This window comes from Cinclus cinclus, chromosome 1 (genome assembly GCF_963662255.1).
Source record: "Cinclus cinclus chromosome 1, bCinCin1.1, whole genome shotgun sequence".
Taxonomy (NCBI): Eukaryota; Metazoa; Chordata; class Aves; order Passeriformes; family Cinclidae; genus Cinclus; species Cinclus cinclus.
The window spans coordinates 7,661,354-7,679,665 of NC_085046.1; the positions used below are offsets into that span (position 1 = coordinate 7,661,354).

Here is an 18,312-nt window from a genome sequence, read left to right on the forward strand (position 1 = left end):
AGAGTAAAGGACTTTTTCTTCATTTTCTCACATTATACAAGGTATTCTAATTGCTGTTGGATGATGAATGTAATGTTAACAATATATAATTTAATACATTTATGCCCATATTGACACCAAAATAAAACCTGAGATTGCACCACAGTACTGTGATTTTATTGTACTGTAAGTACAGTTTCAAACATAATAGGATTTATTCATAGCATATTTACTCCACTGAAGTGAGCATAAATATGTAAATATCTAAGGCTTAAACTGGGAATTGCCTACTGCTGCTTTCAAGTCATGCAGCACTCTCTGCACTCGAAATACAGGCTGACAGCAGAAACGGCAGAACTGTACTTCCAAGGAAAGTATTACAGGAGGATCAACCTTGCATATCATTACCTTACCCCTGACTCCTAACACAGAATGACAGTGGACACACAGTTGCAGCTTTCCCATTACTTTAATGCAACAACTACAGAGAGAGAGGGAGAGAGCGCACACACTGCTGATTGGGGCAGCTCCCACTGGAGTGTGATTCCAAGGAAGAAAAATCCTTTTTATAAGATACCATTCAAATGTACTAAACAAAATAATTTCATGTTGAAATACATGTAAGTGAAGGGGTATTGAATTTGTTCCCAGGTTGTCAGGGAAAAAGGTCAGCAGAAGTGCCTGTGAGCAACACTCAGACAAAATCTTTTTCTGAGTGAAATAAATACGAAGTGTGTGGTGGAAAAGTTATTCTGCTGAAGCCAGTGGATGCAGCTTCATTGACTTCTCTGGAGTATGGGGCAGCAGAGATCTCTTTCAAAGACTTGCAGGCATGAGAGGTTACACCGATGTGAAGGAACTCCATGTGGGTTATATTAAAGTGAAAGGACCCTGCTTGTAGCTTTCTCAGAGGCAGAAACCTCAATCAGTTTTCAAAGTTGCAAATAAATAAGTAAAAAGATACAGCAGAATTGCTCATGGGGCAATTTCTGGAGAGTAGTTGGAGCAACAGAGAATTATACCAGCTTTGCAGCTGGAATTTCAGACCTAAGCAAATACCTGAATGATTGTCTTTAGCCATGTACATGTACATATTTTAATTCACACCTTTTCACTCACTCATTGCCTCTGTGCCATATACTTTTAAGAATGAGAATCAATTGCCCGTAAAAGGTGTCATATTGTCAACATGGAACTGAAATCCCCTGGTTCCTGAACAAACAGACTCAAAGCAGCACTACAAACTTCTGCTCACCGCTGAGGCAATTTGCCTCTTGTGTAACCTGGAGGGTATCTCTCATTATAATTGCTACTCAGTCCTGGCTTGAATTGCTCCAAGCTCTTCTAATACAATCTGATCCCTTCAGACTCTGCTTTACTGCCCTTGTTCAAGCATGAAGAATTCAAGCTGGAACAGGTGCAGAGCAGGATGATTAACAATCTGGGGAACAGGGGGTCTTTCACAAGCAGAGCTGCCAACACTATCAATTTATGTGGTAGACAACTGCTTTGGGCAGTAACCTACTGGATTTCCAGTATGCAGCAGCTTAGGTTCTTGGATGCCTGGAAATTCAGGAGAATTTCACAAAGCATGCACAAAGCAACTTGAGGTGGAATGAACATTGAGTCTGGTACGTCCCTGGTCCCAGAAGGGGCACAGGTTGGTGTGGTTGTCACTTCTGGAGTGGCAAGGACAGAGTGGTCCAAGGACGGCTCTGTTCATATGCTGTGGCAAAGGGTGACTGATGTCTGGGCTTACAGGGGGATGGGAATAAAAAAAACTGGGAAGGAAGAAATGTCACTATGGTAAAAGATAGCAGCACGGAAGAAAAAACAAGTATGAACTGGCCAGGGATACAGTCATACTGTAAACTGGAAGATGCCAGGTAATTCTGAGTGCACGGATGTTGCACAACAACCTTTCTCTAAGGGAGGGGGAGGCAACAGCCCAGCTACTCCTAAAATGAGCTTGAGCCTTTATGAAACGATTCTATTAAAAAAGTGTCTGTAACATTAGGGATTAAATCAGCTAAATCCAAAAATCCTGTCCTGTTTTCAACCATGCAGTGGCCCTTATGTGTGATTTTCTCATAAAAAAACATATGCTCCTCTCTCCTTTCTCTGGAATTTCCTCTCTGTTTTTCTCTACTGAGCATTAGTAGTAATATTATTTTGTGCTTTCCAGTGTGTTCATCTTATTCTAAGCACCAATTCTTTGCATTACCCTTAAGTTCTTTATGTTTTCTGCTTACATGTCTTTACATCACATAGGTAAAGAACTAGAGAAGTAGACATAATTTAGCTTACCTGACAACACAATTATTAAAAGAACTGTCTTGAAATTACTTTTCCCTCATTTATGTCTATTGTGCAATTGCATTTTTTTCTAAACTTCACAATATAATCACAATTACAACTCTCTGAAATAGTCAATGAATTAATAATTTTATGGCCATGAGATCATGAAGACGCTAGAAAATCTCCTGGAAATCAGACACTGTATTTCTACTTCATCTGAGAGCTGGTACATTGTGAATAAAAATTACATAAATCCTATTAATTTCACACTGGTAACAAAGGCCACTGCTAACATCCCTCTCTACTACAACATCCCTTACAAAAATCCATCTGAATCTTTAATACTAGGTCATGAAGAAAAAACAACCTAGAACTTTAAAAATAAGGTCTTTTCAATTAAAGATTTAAAAGCAGGAGGCACCTTATGTACCTTTTTCTTATCTTTCAGATAAAGACCTCTGGGGTAAGCTTGGTAAATCCTTATCTGCTAGATAAAGGGCCACTATGACGGGCCTTATCGCTTAATTAAATCCCAGTACTATGTACAATGAAGTCAATAATTTGTTATACAAGATAGCACTTCAACCTGTGCATTGGATAATGCATCTCTATCGGTTCCCTGTACCTCAGCACACTGTAATGGGTCATGTTCCATAACTTGGTCCTGGGCTTCCAGGAATGCACTGCAAAAAGGGTACCCAGCTAAATGTGGACAGGCTGTGATAAATAAATCTGTTGGATCAACTAGACAAATTAAAGTCCCCAAATCATACTGACTTGATGCATAATCCCTAATTCTATTATTCTTTCTTGTAGGGAATGTAGCTGAATGTAAAAAATTTGTGGATTTTGGACCAAATAAAATACGAGTTCTGTCAATGACTATACTGGAAAAATAGTACAATGAAAGTTAATGTTAGAAGGTGTTGCAAAATCTGTGGACTAAATGTAGCTACTGAAAAAAACACATGATAATGTCTAAATCCTGACCATGCTTGTGTTCATCAAGGTTCACATCACTCATTGCATTTACATCCACACATATCAGAGTGAAGAGAAACTAATCAATAACAGCTCTAGCAACTATCACCACATGTCAACTGGAAAGGTCTTCCTGAACGCAAACCCCGTTCAAATGATTCTGTTTTCTACACAAATATATTTGCATAAAGCAGTCTAATACTTGCAATGCTTCGTTTCTCTAGTTGGCTTATTAGTGATGTGCTAAAGTGATCTGTTCTTGAGTCTGTTTGGCAACAACACTTTTGTACATATGGAAAACCCATAAAATCAGATGCATTGTATCTTTGAGCCTTTGAAGGACCCCATTATAGCCTAAAGCCATTACTTGTTAGGCCCAGCAAACACAGAAATGGCTTGGTTCTGTAATAATGCACTGAGGTTCTCCAAGCCAGGAGCCTTTCCCTGGTAAATATGAAAAATGTTGGACTTGAGATCTGCTAGTGACACTAATCTTGCACAGTGCTATAAAAATAGAGACTCTACGGATGAGATTTATTTCTCTTCACTTTGACCAAGAGAGGTGTCCCACAGCTAAAAGCCACCACTCAGCTCATCTAATGTAACTGAGTGAAGGAGGTTACACAAGGAGCTTAGCTCTGACCTTTACACAACCAGAGGTAGACAGCTTTTATCCTCCCAATAGAAAGAAGCCCTGAGGAGCAGCTGAGCATGGAGCTGTACCGGTGTTATGAAGCAAGATATCTGTTCATGAAGGATGGAACATTAAAATTCTCAGGTGCTCAGTAAGACAAAAGGTCCAGATGAGGACGTGGTTCATGCTGAAGCTGCTGAGAGCTTTGAAGTGTGTTATCTTTACTAATTTATGCCAATGATGTGCTCAGACCTGCACTCTCAATGTTAAGCAGAGACAACTCCTAGCACTGGGATAAACCGTAAACTGACTCTAGATTATACCACTCAAATTCACCCCCGTTAGGATGATTCTGTAAATTTAGCATCTCCACATTTAAAGTGTTTATTGCTATCACATTCTGCTTTCATAAAGCTGAGGGTGCAAAAATTGCTTCCAGGAACTGCTGGTATTGATGCCAGGCTAAATATGCTCTAAGTTGCTTGAGCTGTGTGCAGGAGTTCCTGGATTTCACAGCTGGCTACTTCTAGCAAATTGTACTCCTTTCTGTGCATAGTCCCAGAGGATTTACCCATAAATGCATAGACCTAGTTCTTGCATGTCTGGCAAACTCTTCTTGTATGCTTGCCAAGTTTTAAAGGGCAAGGAATCAACAGCTGATAATTTATGCCAGGAACCTACAATGATCCAAACTCACCCCTCGTGTAATTCTGGTAAAGACAGCAGAGTTCCAGGGGAGAAGTTGTTGGCTTAGCAAAGCAAATTTTCACTGACATTTGAGGAATACACAGTATCAATTAAAGCAGAGCTAATTATTGCTACTATTATTTGCATTGCAGTAGTTCCCAGAGGCTTTTAACAGGATTATAGCCTTCTGGCACGAGGAGTTCTTAGGAACATGAGCGCATATCTGGAAGTTCGTACAGGACTGCTGACATTTGGTACCTGTCCACAATGCTCAGAGGGTCTCCACAGAGCACTGTGCTTTGCTCATAGCTATGGGTCACGGGAACCTGAGCCGCAGGAGTTCCTTGTGATGCTCTGAGGTTTGCCTAGAGCCATCACATGTCCTTCTGCTCTTTTACAGCCTGGCCTGTGTCCAGAGAAAGCAAACTCTTCCCAAAGCTCAGCATTTGGGCAAGACCAACAGTGCTGTACTTGGCTCCTTGTCAGGAAGTCTTGGGAAATACTCCTAACCTTTATTTATTCTGATATGTTTATCATGGGGTACCACTCCCTTTACTTAAGAATGGGAGATCTTAGACATTATGAACTACATTGAGCCGTTCTTGAAAGGAAGGACTGCCTTACATTTGTCAACTTCACCCTGATTCAGATGCTGTCCCTAACACCAGATGAGATCCTGGTGAAATGAAGAAAAGCTTAGTAAGATTTTCAGCAAACAAACCTAGAAATAAACCACTGCAAAATATTTAACACTTGGATTTCCTTGGTGTTTCTTGATTTCTTTTCACTAGATTTCTAAAATAGACTGCAAACACTGGAGTCCAGAGCACTACTCAGGTTTCTGAGTGCTGCTTTCTGTTCAGAATCCAAAGTACAGCCCTGCAGCCAGTTGGAGCTGGTAAAAATTTATGTATTTTACACTACAACAAGGTATGTGTTCTGTTGAGATTTTCATCTGTGGTGGTTGACCAGATTTCTAGGGACTCCACACATGACACATCAATAACAGACTTGACACGTTGCTTGTTCAGGCCATTTCTCAGCTCACAAGCTTTCCTGCTCTCCACCCTCGCAGCTGCTTAAAGGGTCCCAGGGTCACATTGCTCTGAAGAAATTACAGTTGAAATAAAATGCATCAAGTGGGTTGCAGACTACCAGGCAGATAAGCTGCAACGAGGGGATAAATATGTAACAAGAATGCAGGAGGAAACACAAAGAAAAATTACAGTGAAACTGAAATTGGATACACATGAACACTGCCCACAGCTCTGAAACCACAGTTAGTCATGGGGCTGTAACACACTCAGAAATGTTTCTGTTCAAAGTCTATCACCAGAGTTTTTAATAATATACTTTGTTTTAATCCTCAAACTGCTCTCTTCCCTTAAGTGAGGCATTTATAAGTTTTTAAGTCTTTGCAATTTCCTAATCTGCCTCTGCCCTTCCAGGGGATTGCCTCAAAGGGAAAGCACCTTTCACTGTGCCTCTCTTTCAAGAGGTACTGCTGCCTCCTGTGATTGCTGTCACCGCCAACAGGTGTTAGAACAGGCCCAGTGACACCTACAAGAGAGCAAATCTGCTTTTGCACCCCTCATTTGTACACTTTAAATCCAGAATTTCCTGTCAGGCCTGACAGAACATTTGCTGCATCACAAGATGTTGCTGAAATAACCCAAGAAGTGCTTAGTGTCCGGTTTGGAGGACTTCACCCAAAGCCAGGTTTAACTTTGGATGGAAGATGATACCTCAGAGTGAGTGTCACTGAGAGGTTCAGCACAAGGAGGTTATGAGCTGAACCCATGACTGGATCACCCATCTGGGCCAGCCTGCCATGCTGTGAAAATTCAGTCTGGTTTTGCCAGACCAGAAAGCAAACTCACAAAGAGATAACTGTGGTTCAAAAGTACATTTTGTCTATGGAATTAAACTTGGAAGGTTGTTGTAGTGGATTTCTGACTAATTTTTAACCATTCTAGAGTGAAAAAAACAAATAATGATTTAAATATAAAAAATATTTTTAAAAATATTATGTCTGCTCCTGAAATAAGTCACAAATTATTTTGAAAATAAAATATTAACATCCAAACCCAGTGTAAATAAAAGTGATAATGACTATTACTGTAAAAGTAGATTAATGTAGAGAAGTTAGGACACAACAATTTTTATTGAAAGATTTAAAAGAGGGTTTAAAAGAGGTTTAAAAGAAGAAATTTGAGGCAGAAAACACAACGCAACCTGCTCCAGTAATGCAGTGAGTGCAGAACCAGGATTACTGGATATTGAATTCTCCCTCTGTCATTTGCTTAATCCCCTTGCAAGACAATCTGTTGCATTCCTGACTGCAACAGGATTTGCTTGGAAGATGCATAGGCAATATGTTATTTATGCAGAACTTCCAAAAGTATTTTTTTAAACTGATGATGAACTAGTTCACATAAAGTAATTTTAATTCTTGTGTTCCAGAAGTTGTATGTTAACTTACTGAAAAGACACAAGCACATTCACATTTTATAGCATGGTGTAGGTAGTACAGAGAAAAAGTTGGATAATACAGAATCCAGAGCAACTATAGTTCCTGGAATTTGAAAAATTCATAGAAAGTTCTGAGTGAAGGTGAGTAGAGTCACCATACCTCTCTCTGTCATTATCACTTAGGTCTCTTTTCCACACCTGTTGAAGTTCAGACACCTGGGAATGGCCACTTCTTTTTTCGTACCAGAGCTGTGCAAAGTGGCTAAAATGTTTGTATATTAACAAAATAATAGTTAAGAGTCCTGTTATTCCTCTTTAACATTGCACTGGTTTGTTAAGAAAATGGTAAATTGGTTTCTGTTTGGACTGTCAGTCAAAAAAATTTGCTATTTAAATGAGCAAAAATATAGAGTATAAAATATCCACAAAATCCACTCTTCTACATATCTGTATTCCACAAAGCTACCCATTGTGAACACTATTTATGTTTAACAATTTCCCAGCACCCAATGAAAGGGATACAGAGAATTTTGACAAGAGGGCTTGTGAATTGTAACAAGCTGCAGCTGAACCTAGCTGAGTCTCGCCCCACACAGCTTTAAAGGATCCAGGAAACCCCTTCCCTTGCCAGGAAACCCTTTTGTATTGCAAACCATCTTCAGGAAAAACAGATCAATACCAAGAAGCAGTTGGTGAACTCCTGACCACCCACTAAAATCATCATAGCTTTTTATCAATGGTAGTTGTTGTCTTTACTTATTGACTCTATGTCAGGCAATGAGAGCTGGACTGATGGACTACACATTAAATTATCAGCAAGCATCACCTACTGATGGCCTGTTTCCCAAATTACAGACAGAATTTGGCTCAGTTTGTAGGAATACATAAAGAATAAATCTCTAGCTGTATGGTTGTGAAGAAAACCTGAAAAATGAGATCAAATGCGATGTAGAGACAAATCTGCAGGGAGCACAGAACAAAGTGACATGAGAACTTCCCTATTCTCATAGCGAGGGTTTAATCAGATAGCGCTGATAATTTAAATACTAACATTGTTAATTATTTCCATGAGGACTTGTCCACCTGGGAAAGTTTTGCCGTTTACTTGAACTAGTCTTGTTATAGTAGGCTCCATTAAAGTGTTTTAGGTCAGATTTGGTTTCCTTACAAGTAGTATAACCTAGAAGTTTGTTTTATATCATGGCATAATTTTATATTGCATTTAACCTGTCCTGTGTAGAAGTCTGGATTCCCCTGTTAAAACTTGGAGAAGTCGGGAAGGAAATTTGAAAGGAAAACTTTTTGGTAATTACTTTCCTGATCAGTGATCCAAACTGATATACTCAGCGGCCACACTAGGTCCTTTGAAAAGGAGAGGGGAGCAAGTAGCCAAGCAGCCAGGAGAGCAGCGCTTGGAGAGCCAGCAGGAAGGGACTCCCAGCTTGCAGGGAACTAAACTGAGCGTGCTGCAACACTGAACCCCTAAAGAGAGAACTCGGGTGAGGTTTGAGTGGGGAAGCAAGAACCACATGATCTGAACTTCTTCCGTTTACTTAACACATGGGCTAACTTCCCTGCATGCTCAAGTCTTGAAAGATGAGGGACCACAGATCTACTAACACACCCTGACCCATCCCCTTCACGGTGCATTTTAGTTCATTAACACATGAGATTTTTTGTCACCGAAGAGGGAAGCTGAACTCGGTGGTTCAAGCTGGACCTGTGACTCCTAAAGCCCCAATACAGCCCAACGTGTCCGGTTCTGGAACCCTCCATTCGGGAAGGACGCTGGACACACTGGAGCGGCTCCACACAAAGGCAGCGAAGCCGGGGAAGGGTCTGGAGGCCAGGTGTGATGAGGAGCAGCTGTGGGAGCTGGGGGTGTATGGCCTGGGGAAAGGGAGACTCAGGAGGGACCCTATCGCTACCTACACCCACCTGAAAGGAGCGTGTAGGCAGCGGAGAGTCTACCTCATTGCTAAAGCAACCTGCGATAGGACAAGAGGAAATACTGCACCAGGGCAAGTTTAGGTTGGACAAAAAGAGCGATTAAAGGTTGGAATGGGCTGCCCAGGGTGCTGGAGGAGTCGCTGTTCCTGGAAGGCAAGACTGGACGTGGCACTCAGTGCTGTGGAGTAATTGGTATGCTGCTGCTCCGTCATGGCTGGGGCTCGATCGTCTCAGATGTCTTTCCCAACCTAACCAATTCCGTGATTCAGTGTGAGCCGCGCATTGCAGAGGCGGTACGAGGAGTCACCCACGTCCGCAAGACACACGCATACACTCCATCAGGGAGTCTCTCCCACCCACTTCCGCCGTTTGTCCCGGCCAGCAGAACCGGCACCGGCTCAGCCGCCCCTCTCGCAGCCGGGACAGCGAACCCTGCCCCGCCCCGCCCCGGCCGCCATTCCGCCCTCACGCCGCCCCCGCGCACGCGCCCATCCCGCCCCGCGGCCGCGCACGCGCGCCGCCCTCACACTCCGCGCACGCGCAGGTAGCGCCGGCCTGACCAACCAGCGGCGCGCACCGCCCGCCCGCCCCCGCCGCGGAGGAGGGAGCGAGGTCCGCCGCCGTCCCAGGATGCAGCGCGGCGGCGACAGCGGTGGCGGCCGCCATGTTGTGCTAGTTTGTTGTTCTCGGGCGGCGGGAGCGGGGCCCGCCGGGCGCTGAATCCGAGCCCTTCCCGGCCCGTTGCCCGTGTCCTTCGCCGCGGCACCGGTACCTGCCGCTCCGGCGGGAGGCACCGCGGCGCTGCCGCGATCCGCCGCTGCCGCCTGGGCCGGACGCAGAGCCATGGCTGCCGCGCTGGGAGGAGGCGCAGGTGGGTGCTCGGGGGCCGCGCCCGGGGGAGCGGGGCTGGCTCGGGGCGGCGCGGCCGGCGGCGTGCCGGGAGCCTCGGGCCTCCTGCGGGGCCTGTTCGGGGCGGGGGCGCCGCCGCTGCTGCCGGCCTGGCTGGGGGCGGCGCGTCCCGCGTGGTCGGGGGCTGGGGGAACGCGGTCTTGGGGAGCAGGAGCTGCCCTGGCACCGCAGATTCCCGGGAGCGCCGCTCCGGGTCCTGGGAGTCGCCGTCGTGCGGCGATGGGAGGTGCTGTGGCCGCTCGGCTGGGGCAGGGCCCGGAGGGACAGCGGCCTCGCCGTGGGTGCGGGCCTTCGGGGGGCGTGGGTGTGTTTTACTGAAAGACATTCCAGACTCACAGGATCATTTAGGTTAGAAAACCTAGTGAAGTCTCATCTCTGAGACCATCCAGTTCAACCTATGACCGAACACCACCGTATCAATTAAACCACGGTCCTAAGTGCTGCATCCGGTCTTTCATTAAACGCCTTTAGGGACGCTGGGTATTTTTTCACGTAGTTTTTACAGTTACAGGTGTGTGGCTTGAGTAACACGTCTCTAATCTGCAGTGTAGTTATAATTTGTTTCATAGGCTGCCCAGAAGTAGAAGATCTCACTTAAAAAGTGTAAAATGAAGTCAGTGCTTGACTCCAAGACTCTCAGGTGTTTGTTCCACTGTGTTTCTGCAGGACTACGGATACTTCTACACATGGCATTTTAGCAGACAGTTTAAAACCCTCTGTGGTTCTGATTAAGCAGATTTTAAAATGAGAATATTTAATTGGGTGATTAAAATAAAGTCTTTCAGTGGTCTCTCTGGAGTGTTCAGGAGAGATACAGTTAAGAGAATATCTGTATTTTCTGTGCTTGCTTTCATTGGGAGTAGCAGTTTTTTGACAAAGATTGATGAGAGTGGTCATTTGACCCACCTGTCTGTACAAGAGTTTTTGGTGATTCAGTCTCTGTAAGTTATTCTTGAGGATGAGAGGGGTGGCTGGTCCAGTAGTCATTCAGCTGAGGGGTTTGACTGTGCTCCATGGTTGGATTGATGGGTAACAAGGCAAAACGTAATTACATTTTCATGGTAAGTTTTGCCATACGTAAAGGTAAATGTTACAAAGAAATTCCCAAATTGAGGAGTTTAGTTTAGGAAGAAGGCTAGGAAGGACAGCACTACTGGTAAAAGAGCAAATAGTTTAATACCTTGAGCATTGTTACAATACTGTTAAATATACTGCAGTATTGAAGTTACTTTTCAAAAATCTCAGTGCTAATTTCTGTGGTCCAGATCTGTGGTTCCACTTGTGAGGTGGAAGTAAGGTTACCATTCATGTACTAGGTGGAAGTTTTAGTGGTATTGTAAGGATAGAGTAATTTAAAGAAATTGTCCCTTTTGAAGCACTTTGGTTCTTGTGTTTAAAACTGCTTCAGGTTGAGTCAGTGTGCTTTCATGTACAAGGGTGCGTGCTGCAGCAGAAAGCCTTCAGCAGAGTGGTGAAACTGCAATTTCAAGGCTGTTTTTTGTTGTTGTGGAGTTCCATTTGTGTCCAAGGGTGAATTGGGATCCCTTTGTTCTAAGTGGGCACAAGCAGTTGTTTGTCCATGGTTCACGCTGTGCTCATCAATAAATGGTGGCCACTTAAAGATGATCCCTGCCCCATATAGACAGTGTTTGTTTAGTCTTGGTGATCACTGTGCAACACTTGCTGAGTGGAGGAGCCCACAGGTCACACACTTATGTTCATGTGGCTACTCAGGGAGAATTCCTGGTTCAGGTTATTAAATACACTTGTAAAGCCCAGTCAAGAAAGCCTAGAACTTATGGAAATGGAACATGCAGCTATTATTTGGAAAGGGACTGCCATCTAAAGTCAGTAGTGGTAGCATGCGAAAGGAGCTCTGAACTAGGTGGTTTTGGTAATTTAAAGTTTTAACTGTAGGAACTAATGTTAGGGATTTAGTTTTTGATTTTTTTTTGTGTGAGGGAAAGACTTTAAAATACAGACAACAGCACCCCATTCTTTTCCTAAAAAAAAAAAAGGCTAATGATTGGTAAAATAGTACAAAATAGGTATTAATTAGAAATACAAATCAGTGTGAATTTGATGACATTATAGCATAACAGCTGACAAAATTAGATAGTTTTGGCTTTGAGGATGCAGATTAAAGTTTAAGTCCTCTGAGAGGGTGTGTTACAGGACGGAGAATAAAATGTGAAATGTCTGCGTTGGCTGAACATTTAAATGTATTTGATGAAGGAAAGAGATTTGTCTGTTGGACAGCATGTGTGGATTCATTGGTTATTTATAATCTTTAAAGCTTTGGGGAAATACTAGCATGCTTCTTAAGAATAAAATATTCACAAGTACTTCTGTGACCAGATGTGTTGATGCAGCAAAGCTTTCTAAGGATGAAGGTTAAGGCTCTTTTGGTGTTAGGTTTCACAAGCTAGGGAGTTTTGAAGTAATGGTCTTTGAGGTCTCTGGGAGTAATTCACAGTTGCATAATGGCAAATTCTTTAGCTAATCAGCCTGATTCAACCTGCTTCTAATTCTAGAATGGCTGTGTGTTGAAACATGAAAAGTTTTGGAGGGTGTGCTAGTGATGAGGGACCTTGAGGGCTCATAGTTGCTTATTGATAAGGCAGTGGTTCCCAAACTTTGTTCCAATTTTACATACAAAAGCAGAACCAGAGGAGTCACTGAATATTGAGTAACATAATCTTAAAGGGTGAGCACAGAGAAGATGGAGGCATTCTCATCACAAGGAGCCAGGCGGAGAAGACAAGGGACAGTGGCTACAAACTGCACCAGGAGAGGCTTCACTTGCTACAAGAAAGACTTAACAGGGAGAATAATAAGTCACTGGAAAAATTTCCTCAGGGACATGATGGAATCTCTGTTACTTGGGACTTTCAGGATATGTTTGGACAGGGTGCTAGATAAATTATCTCATTTAGGCTCCCTTTCTCATGGGAGACCTGGTGGTGTTGGAAGGTCCCTTCAAACCTGGACTATTATGTGATTTAATGTTCGTATAAGGTAACAACCATTTTGTACAGATGCTGAATTTTTTTTCATAATATTTACTGCAGTCAGCGTGCAGCTAGATTTTAGTTTCATTTAGGGGAGAGATGGTTTCAGGTTAAACAGCAAACCACGCTCACAACAAAGCAAGCAGCACCTTTTTATTGTCTGCCATACTGCAGTAAGGGAAAATTATTGTAAATTTTCTTCCTTTCTGATTAGTTTACTTCTGCTGAACGACAGTGGCCTAGAAGACTTTAGGTGGAGATGTCCTTGGTTTGTGAGTGATGACCTGGGATGGGGTGGAGGAGGAGATGGGAAGGGTACACTGACACGTGTCCCTTCCTGCTGGAAGTCCTGTATTGGGAGTAGCAGAATGGGTGTTTCTTTACCTTCGAGGCTGTCATCAGCTTCGTTTCATTTGAGCATGTATAAGATTTGCACTCTTAGCAGTGTAAGGGCTTTAAAAGCCTCTTGTGAAGCAGTTGATGAAAAGTGGAGAAAAGCTGATACTGCCAGCACAGCATGTGTGGTATGTTCTGTGTGTTGTGGGTCACTGTCCAAGGATGTGGTAGAAATTGTCCAGTGTGACAAATTCAGTTGAACTTTGGGCTATCCATGGACTGGAATTAGATTCTGCATTGTGCCTATGTGGTGCACACATGAAAACTCCCAAGTCTTAAAGGCCTATAGAGTTTATAATGCATGAAATAATATGATCGGGGTGTACCAAGAGCTAGTGCCCTTGTGTTGTGCTTAGTATTATACTAAGAACTAGTGCCAAAAAACAATGCTACTTCAATGTCCATTAAACACAGCAAATTTTAATCTCTGCTTTTTTGACAAGGTTTTGCTCTTCTGAATGTTTTCTCTTTTCAGGTCATCTGAAATAAACATAGCCCTAGTATCAGTTGTTTTTACGAAAGCCAGGCCAGAAGATTTTGTATCAAATACTAAACCTCAGATGTTTAGGATTTGTTGTCCAGGATAATTTAAAATTATGGCTGTAACAGGCTTGAACAAAAAACCTGCAAGTAAGTGATGTGATTCATCCTGTGTTATGTTGTGCTGTAATGCAGCCTCAGTTTTAGCTATAACTTTTGGTTGCTGTGAAAGATGCTGGAGAGTTTCTGGAGAGTTGTAGTTTCTCATCAGCATCCAAATCCATTTGGGAACCAGGCTCATATGTATTTCATTTAAACTTTTGGCCTTCCTTTGCTGTTCAACATTTGTAAAACAAGGACTATGGCATTTCTGGATTTCCAAAGCAAATATATTTTCTAGTTCAATCAGACTTTGAAAGTAATAATTTTTTATTTGAAAGTAATTTTAATTTTTTTTTTTTTGTGGCTTGGTAGTTTTGGGTTTAGATGTAGTTTATTAATTCGAAAAGGAAGAAGAGGCCCTATTTCATTCAAGCATTGATTAGAAAATTTCAGTTCCACACAGCATATCATAATTAGTTCTGGTCTTGCATATTGCTAGTGACTTGCTTTGCATACAAACATACAAAAAAAGTTGGTTTTAAGAAGTAAAAATAATTTCTCTCCAGTGGAACTTTTTTTCTCTTTATTTCTTTGAGGAAACGAAACTTTGGCTATAGTAATAATTTGGAAACAAAACATGAAATACACTAATTGAGGAATGTGTTAGGCAATTGTTAGGTTGTTATACTTAGTCACCTTGTACTTAAGGCTTCTATGAGTAATTGTTTACCAATATCAAGGCTGCCTGGTGTGTGTTCCTGAACAGACTGAATTGCATGTGTTTGAATGTGGTGTATTTGTGTGTAATGCGGTAGTAAGACTGAACATGATTTTTGTGATGGTGTAGAAAGCTTTATTTTTGTGTAATAAGTGGGACTTGATTTATAGTGGGCTTAATTAAGTGCTTGGTTTATGGCGCTGACTTGGATTCAGAAATTCCTGTTGACCTTGTGGGTTTTTTCCTGCCAGATGCTGTCAGGATTTGTTACCAGAAGTTTTTGTTCAACTGGTATTCATAGTACAGCCTGTGTTACAGGCACAGACATCCCTCATATAACCTCTTATTTTGTATAGCAAGAGATACCAAAATTCAGTTCACTGTTTAGCTGTTTTTACATGGTGTACTCAGGTGAAAATCAAGTTTTTACAATTCCTGTGTGTTGTGTAACCTTTAGCAATGAAATATGAAAAAAAAATATTTTGTAGAAATAAGATATTACATAAAGACAGTCTGGTAAAATGTTTTGAATCTGGAGTCTTGCTCTTGAAATACTGCCAAGCTGTCATGTTTAGTGTTTTGAATGGGATAGAGCAAGATGGGCTTGTTATATTCAGTGTTATTTGAAAATAGAGAAAGGATGTTTATTTCATGTGGCAAATGGCTTTTCCTCCTCTAATCTTCTGTTCTTTTTTGTTCTTTTACTAGCTCCCTTACCTATCATAGAATCATATTGGGTTGATTTTTATTTTGCCTCAAACCAGTGAGTTTTAGTTACTTCATTGAAAGACATGTTGGGTAAAGAGCACGTAGAACTTTTTTAGCTATTGAACTACAGGATCATTGTGGCATCTACATCTTGTTTTGGATAAGTCTTCAGTGCCATTTCAGTGCCTAAAACTGCAATAATAAGCTTTGTGTTCATGAAAGTGTAATGGTGAAGTGAACCAAAACAGAGAATTTTGCAGTGTTCAGGTTTGTGAGACAGCACCTGGTTTGTGTTCCAGAAAGGTTTCAGGTGTGGGTTTGGGAGGACTAAAAATGCAGTTGTCAAATGTTTTCCTTACTCCAGAAGTCTTGGCCATCTCATTGCAGTAAAATGTTCTATGGTAGCAACAGTTGCTGTGTGTGACTACCTTTTTAGGCTGTTAGTACCATTTTAAGATGTTAAGAGCTCTGCAGTGTTCTGCTGATTCACCTCCTACGCTTAAGTGAGACTTGACTGTGCAGCTTAAGACTTCCATTTTACACAGACAAATTAGTGAGGATTTTATTGAAGGAGTGTCCACAGAGTTAGAAACTGCCATCAGCACAGCCAGAGAAGAAATGAGGCTTGTATTTTGTAGATTTCTGGTGTGGATGATCTGTTCTCATTGAACAGGAAAAAAGATCCCAGTTTTGGCCACGTATCATAAAACCAGAACATAAGCTGTATGGAACAACTTGCATCACTGCTTGTGCAGCACCAGCGTAAATATAAATTAAATAGCAACATTTCAGTGTGAGGCCCAAGTGTGTTTGTGTTTATTCTACTTCACAGCTGGCCAGAGCCTTGAATGGCAGGCTGCTCTAACAAATCAGCCAGCATTAGTCCTTCTCTGCAGCATCCTGAAACTTCCCTGCCACTTTGATCACAGTGGTTTTCTTAGAACTGCAGTAGGAAGAGCCAAGTGGTGAATTGGTTTGGTTTATAACTGGCCTGTTCTGCTTCCTTATTCAGTTAATGTTTTTTCCGTGTTCAATAGGTCTCCTTTGGTTTGCTGTGGGTTTTTTTGTTGTTGTTGTTGTTTGTTTTAATTACTAGTTTTGCCTGGAAATGAGAGGGGGCTTAGTGTGTTTAGAGATCACCTGTCAGCATCTTCCAGTTGGTAGCCAGCTGATGCACAAACATCGACTCTGTGTGCTTTGCCATGGATGCCTGGAATTGGGAGGAAGAGCTGTGGCCAGCGCCTTCTGTGTCTTAGCAACAGTTGCTGTGTACAGCTGCAAGGAGACTGCTGAAGAGATACGGAACTTCTTCCCTGCCGTGGACATTTTAATGCTTTAAAAGCTTGTGTTCATGGGTTCCCACCATCCATTTCCCCCCTACTATCTTCTACACAGTAATACTGAGAATAATTTAAAAAAAACCCCTTACATTTAGTTGCTGTCGGTGGTTGCGTACTCTGCTGATGCTGAGTGGTTTTATTTCTGTACAAGTTAATGTTTTATAGGCATTTAAGCACCTGTGACACAAACACTGACAAGTTTCTCAAGGAGCAGCAGCTATAAATGTTACACTGGTTGTTATTTACTGGTATTTTGCAATGTTATTGCCTAGACAGGTTGAAGAAAAATAAGTCTGTGTGGTTTCAGAAATGGAGAGAAAATGATGCCTCATGAGGTCTGTTAGGTATCACATCACATGCAAGTGCAAGGCCTGAGTCCATCTCAGAGCTCCTGTCTCCCAGTAAAGCTGGCACAGAATGCTGTTTGTAGATGTGTGACTGTTGTGACCTCCTTTTCTAAAGGAAAGCTACAACCTGCTCTGGTGGGCTCTGACAGTCCTTAATGTCAACATGGTATAATTTGTTGTGCTCATTGTCAGTGTCAGCTGTCACAGAACATGTAAGCATAAAAAGGAAAAGCTGTCTCCTTCTGTCCAGAAGATCTTTGTATCGTCTGTTGAGATGGGGAGAGAAGAAGTGGGAACAGGGATGTGAATGTGGAGCAGTTCTTGGAAGCTGTGGTCACTACAGGCAAATGACTGAGGATTTTTGTGTGCATCTTGCTAGAGGGCAGCGGAGGAAAAGAGCTTTGCTGGATGTAATTCAGCTTTGAATTTTGGTAGAAGTTGCTCATAATTAAGGAATCGGATGTGAGAAACTTGGAGGGGTTGGAAGAGCTGGGGCCTGGAGGTTCGTGATGCTGGCTGAGTGGTGAGAGTTCAGGTCCACACTAGAAACCTGCCAGGAGCTAGGACCATCCTTTGCTATAGTTCCTCCCCTAGCAGTAATAATAAGCTGAAACATGTTTGTGGCTATGAAACTTTGATATCTGGATTAGAAAAGTCAACTGTATCTGGCAAGCAGGCATAGTTTAAAAAGAATTTACTGTCTTCCTGATGGTGGTCATTGTCTTCAGCTGTGTTAGGCAATATGTGAACACTTGTTATTTGAGTTGCTGCCAAACCAGTTGCTTTACCTTAAAAAATCTTTGGTGGTGGCTACATCAAATCAGTGGATTACTGTAATCCAGCTGTAAGAACAGTGTCAGTGCAGGATATTTGTGCCATTAAAATGTCACTGTACTAAAACAGTCACTGCAGCATGGTTTTGAGTGACCGTAAAGAGAGCAATGTAGCCTTTTTTTTTTTCCCAGAAACCACAGAATAAGTTAATTTAGTGTTCAAGAGGAAATGCTTGTGTATTTGTTTGGCCTTCCTCTGTGAGTGAAATAGGAGTTGGAAGAGGAGATTGCAATATGTAGATGTTTGAGCAGAGAAATGTAAAACAACTATTTTCAATGGTTTTAGCTCATGTAAATCAGTTAAAATAAAAAAGATTAATTAAAATATAGACATATCTGTTGATAGCAATGGGGACAACCTGATCAAGGGGAATTATTTCTACCTACTGTTTCAAGATAAGAGTTGTCGTAGTTGTCTCATGTTCCATCATAGTTCATACTGAGCACTCTTTTCTTTCATAGCTATT

General features: G+C 42.1%; 1 protein-coding gene across 3 annotated transcripts in view; it reads left to right on the forward strand.

Moving 5' to 3' along the window:
• The first annotated feature begins 9,666 nt into the window (after positions 1 to 9,666).
• Positions 9,667 to 18,312, forward strand: part of RBM33 (RNA binding motif protein 33) — a 102,185-nt gene continuing 93,539 nt past the window's right edge. For all 3 annotated transcript variants that reach the window (XR_009933851.1, XM_062506408.1, XM_062506419.1), the window contains exon 1: positions 9,667 to 9,872. Coding sequence is in view for 2 of the 3 variants with exons in the window: in XM_062506408.1 (XP_062362392.1) it covers positions 9,845 to 9,872 (28 nt within the window). In the remaining variant the exon portion in view is untranslated. The remainder of the gene's footprint in view (positions 9,873 to 18,312) is intronic.